Source organism: Zalophus californianus, chromosome 9 (assembly GCF_009762305.2).
Source record: "Zalophus californianus isolate mZalCal1 chromosome 9, mZalCal1.pri.v2, whole genome shotgun sequence".
NCBI lineage: Eukaryota > Metazoa > Chordata > Mammalia > Carnivora > Otariidae > Zalophus > Zalophus californianus.
Window position 1 is genome coordinate 64,772,785 of NC_045603.1, and position 3,728 is coordinate 64,776,512.

The window sequence follows — 3,728 nt, forward strand, 5'->3', positions numbered from 1 at the left end:
CTATTCCTGAGCCCCCAGTCATGAACCACCATATCAAAGGACTCTTCCAGGGCTTTGTTCCATGCCTGGGTTGACTTCACAAGTGCCAACTCTGATCTTGGGACTATGGCATATAATGACATACACTCTTTTTCCATATTCTGTATGTCTCTAGGGGAAGGGGGTTTTGGCCATGGACTCTTCTTTTATTTTCTGATTGCCTCACTCATATTACCTCTGAGGCCTCCTTTGTTCCTGAAGTAGGCTGGAGACATCCTGCTTCCTAGAACCAAATCTACAAGAAACAAAAGTACAAAAAAGCCAAATGGGAAGAGATTCATGTTTGAAACTCTGGGCAGAAAACAATACTTGTATGGACTAGAGATTAGGGGAAGAGAAGGAAAAATGGGGTAAAAGTACAGAAGGAAGCTTGGCAGGCTTAGTGTTTCTGTGTTGGCATGACCAGTCTCTCTTCCTCTTCTTCCTGGATGTAGGGCTTGGTGTTAGGGCCCCTGAAGCTTTCCCCACAAAGAAAAGGAGGTGAAGCTGTGTGGTGCCCCATTTCAGGTTTTTGGGGGCAGCCAAAATGATGTCCTTTGTCTCTCTGCTCCTGGTTGGCATCATGTTTCCTGCCATCCAGGCAAAGCAATTTAGAAAATGTGAGCTGTCCCAGGTGCTGAAAGATATGGATGGCTTTGGAGGCATTGCTTTGCCTGAGTGTGAGTTCCCTGCTGCCTTGCTTCATCTGCCTCTCTCTTCCACTCTCCTTTTCCTCTCCACTTTTATTCAATTATCTAATAATCCTCTTATGTGGTAATCTGTTTACTCTTTTATTACATTTATTCATGTATCTTCCCTTTCTCTTATTGTCTGATCCTTTTTGGAGCTTTTCATCTCGTCAAGATACTTTGTGCTTTGCCATATTTGGACATTGGCTAGAGAGCCTTTCTACATCTGGTAATACAGGTCCTCATTTATGCTATAAATGCTGTGCCTGGACACCTCTGTGATCCTCTTTCTCATCTTTCCCTCAGGGATCTGTACTGTATTTCATACCAGTGGTTATGATACACAAACCATAGTCAGTAACAATGGCAGCACAGAATATGGACTCTTCCAGATCAACAATAAATTTTGGTGCAGGGACAACCAGATCCTTCAGTCAAGGAACATCTGTGACATCTCCTGTGACAGTGAGTAGCCTCTTTTACCCTGTTCTTCTGTTTTTCCAGATCCTACCCCTTGGATAATCTCATTTTTGGTATCAAGCACACCTCTGGCTTCACTGTCTTCAACTGTGGGGCTTGAGTTGACAGTAATAAGTAAAAGGCTGTTAGAATTTTCATGTTCACCGGAGCCCCAGGCAGTTCCCTGAAGTAGATGATCTTAGCTGTCTGGAAATCTTGAAGTCTGATACCTGCATTTTCAGAGTTGATGAAGTTGATAATTCTTCTGAAGACACCCAAGAGAAGTGAAGAGAACCCTTATCTGGGGTGGGGGACATTACTGTATTGGCTTTCTCATATAGAAAGGCAACAAGCATAAGTCTTCAGTTCAGAGAAGGACCAGACTTACTAGATCCAGGGAAGAGGGAACTCATTATCTTTCTGGGTAATACTTAGTTCTCACATTCCTGTCCCTGTAACTCCTGCCAGAGTTCCTGGATGATGACCTTACTGATGACATGATTTGTGCCAAGAAGATTCTGGATAAGGAAGGAATTGACTGCTGGTGAATCCCCATTCTATTTTCTACTTTTCCCTTCCCCTTCTTATTCTCACTCCTTTAGTCTAGTACCACTGCCCTCTCTTTCTATCTCCTGGCCATTTAATCTAGAATGTAGTTTCCAAAACAAAACTCGTTAAGGAGACTCAGGTTTCCAATTTTCCAAGCCTCCCTCATGACACTCTTATTTAGCCAAATTCCTAATAAGCATAGGGAATAGAGGGTTGAGGCCCAGGGCTCCTTTCACCTGGACCTGGACATCTATTTATGCTTTTTAGTCCTAGACCCTGAAACAAGCCCTTGATACCATTTGCATGTCTTCACCAGCCCTACAATTTTCTTGAAGTTTTAAAAGTGGGCCTTACCCCACTGGGTGGCTCAGTGTCCCTTGCCATCTGGCTAGGAAATCTTTCTCTAATTTTCATCCTCACTCTTCCACCTTGGCCCTCCTGGGGGTAAAGCTAGATGGAAATTTGAGATAAGATCCAGTCAGCCAACTTGTCCTGTCTCCTTTTCCATTATCACGTTGGCCCATAAACCACTCTGCTCTGAGAAGCTGGAACAGTGGCACTGTGAGAAGTTGTGAGTGCCTGCTGTCATTGCTGCTTCTGCCTTCTGTATATTCCTGGAATGCCTCTTCCCTAAGGCTACCTCAGTTTGCTTCTTTCTTCCTCCTTGAAGCTGATTTGCCTCTGAGTCCTGAGCCCTGTACTGGCACCATTGGACGCTTGAGGACTATTCTCCAGTGATGCATGACTGGTACACTGGACTTTTGACCCTTGCTCAGTGCCCTCCAATAACACTTTCACTACAACAATGGATTCCACCTCTGTCTTGAATAAAGGGCCTGATTTTGAGTGGCTGGCTGTATTTTCTTCCCAGAGGGAGGAGGAGGAAATAGCATGAGTGAGTGGACACTGAAGCTGTAGGTCATAGTCACCTCCCATCTCTACTGAAGAGGATATAGGATGAACTTATAACAGAAAGATGGAGTTTACCTTCTGTACCAATTCAATTCAACAAACTTATTGATCATCTAGCATATTCAAGGAACTATAGAGGGAGTCAAAAATTGGCAAAAGGGTCTCTTCCCTCAGGGACTAGTAGGAAAGATAAGATAAACATTGATAAATAATTATAATACAAGGAATAATGCATCATAAGAGAGGTTAAAAATGTTCTTCAAGCATTCATAAGAGAAAGGATACTTTATATTGGGGGAGTGCTGTGGGAAAAAGAGATCAAGGAAGGATTCACAATAGGAGTGGCAGTTGAGCTGGTTTTGAAGTATGGGTTATATTTTTTAAATTTTTATTTATTTATTTATTTATTTGAGAAAGCGAGAATGAGAGAGAGAGCACATGAGAGGGGGGAGGGTCAGAGGGAGAAGCAGACTCCCCACTGAGCAGGGAGCCTGACGCGGGACTCGATCCCAGGACTCCAGGATCATGACCTGAGCCGAAGGCTGTTGCCAAACCAACTGAGCCACCCAGGCGCCCGAAGTATGGGTTGTATTTTGACTGGTGGAGATGTGGGGTGGGAGAAGGACAGTAAGGACAGGGGTGCCAAGAATCTGAAATGGGTGACTTGAATGGATTGAGGGATTTCCTTACCTTTGAGATAAGGAAATATCCTTCACAAAGTGCTGTGAGAGGATCACAGGACCCTTACAGTCAGCTCAGCAATTCAAGAATCTGGACACCTGGACATTTTGGTTTGAACCTGTACTCCATTACTCCTCCTTGCTACTTTGAGTTTTTTTCTTCTAAGATTTTACTTCTAAGTAATCTCTACACCTAATGTGGGGCTGGAACTCACAACCCTGAGATCAAGAGTCACATGCTCTACTGATTGAGTCAACTAGGTGCTTTGCTTATTTTTAAAGGAGATTTATCCTAATGATTATGAGAAATGTGAAAGGAGGAGAATTAGGAGATTTGACTCCTAAAGTCTGTTTTTGCTATTTATTGATGGTGCAAACCTGGGCATGTCATCTCTGTCCTTTGTACTTCAATTTCTTTGTC

At 43.4% G+C, this 3,728-nt stretch overlaps 1 protein-coding gene across 2 annotated transcripts; it reads left to right on the forward strand.

Moving 5' to 3' along the window:
* Positions 1-507: 507 nt before the first annotated feature.
* On the forward strand, positions 508-2,559 carry LALBA (lactalbumin alpha). 2 transcript variants are annotated; one of them, XM_027594881.1, is made up of 4 exons: positions 508-698; positions 1,014-1,172; positions 1,635-1,710; positions 2,386-2,559. In XM_027594881.1, exons 1-4 carry the CDS (start codon positions 566-568, stop codon positions 2,387-2,389), a joined length of 372 nt encoding a protein of 123 aa, XP_027450682.1. In that variant the 5' UTR covers positions 508-565; the 3' UTR covers positions 2,390-2,559. The 2 variants fall into 2 exon arrangements, with proteins under 2 accessions (XP_027450682.1, XP_027450681.1); XM_027594880.1 differs by lacking the exon at positions 2,386-2,559 and adding an exon at positions 2,230-2,290 and having other exon boundaries at positions 566-698.
* Positions 2,560-3,728: the final 1,169 nt, after the last annotated feature.

Coding starts and splice junctions, on each gene's coding strand:
- LALBA (XM_027594880.1), top strand. CDS start 566: ATGATGTCCTTTGTCTCTCTGCTCCTGGTTGGCATCATGTTTCCTGCC. Junction 1,173..1,634: donor CTGTGACATCTCCTGTGACA/GTGAGTAGCCTC, acceptor AACTCCTGCCAG/AGTTCCTGGATGATGACCTT. Junction 1,711..2,229: donor AAGGAAGGAATTGACTGCTG/GTGAATCCCCAT, acceptor TTCCATTATCAC/GTTGGCCCATAAACCACTCT.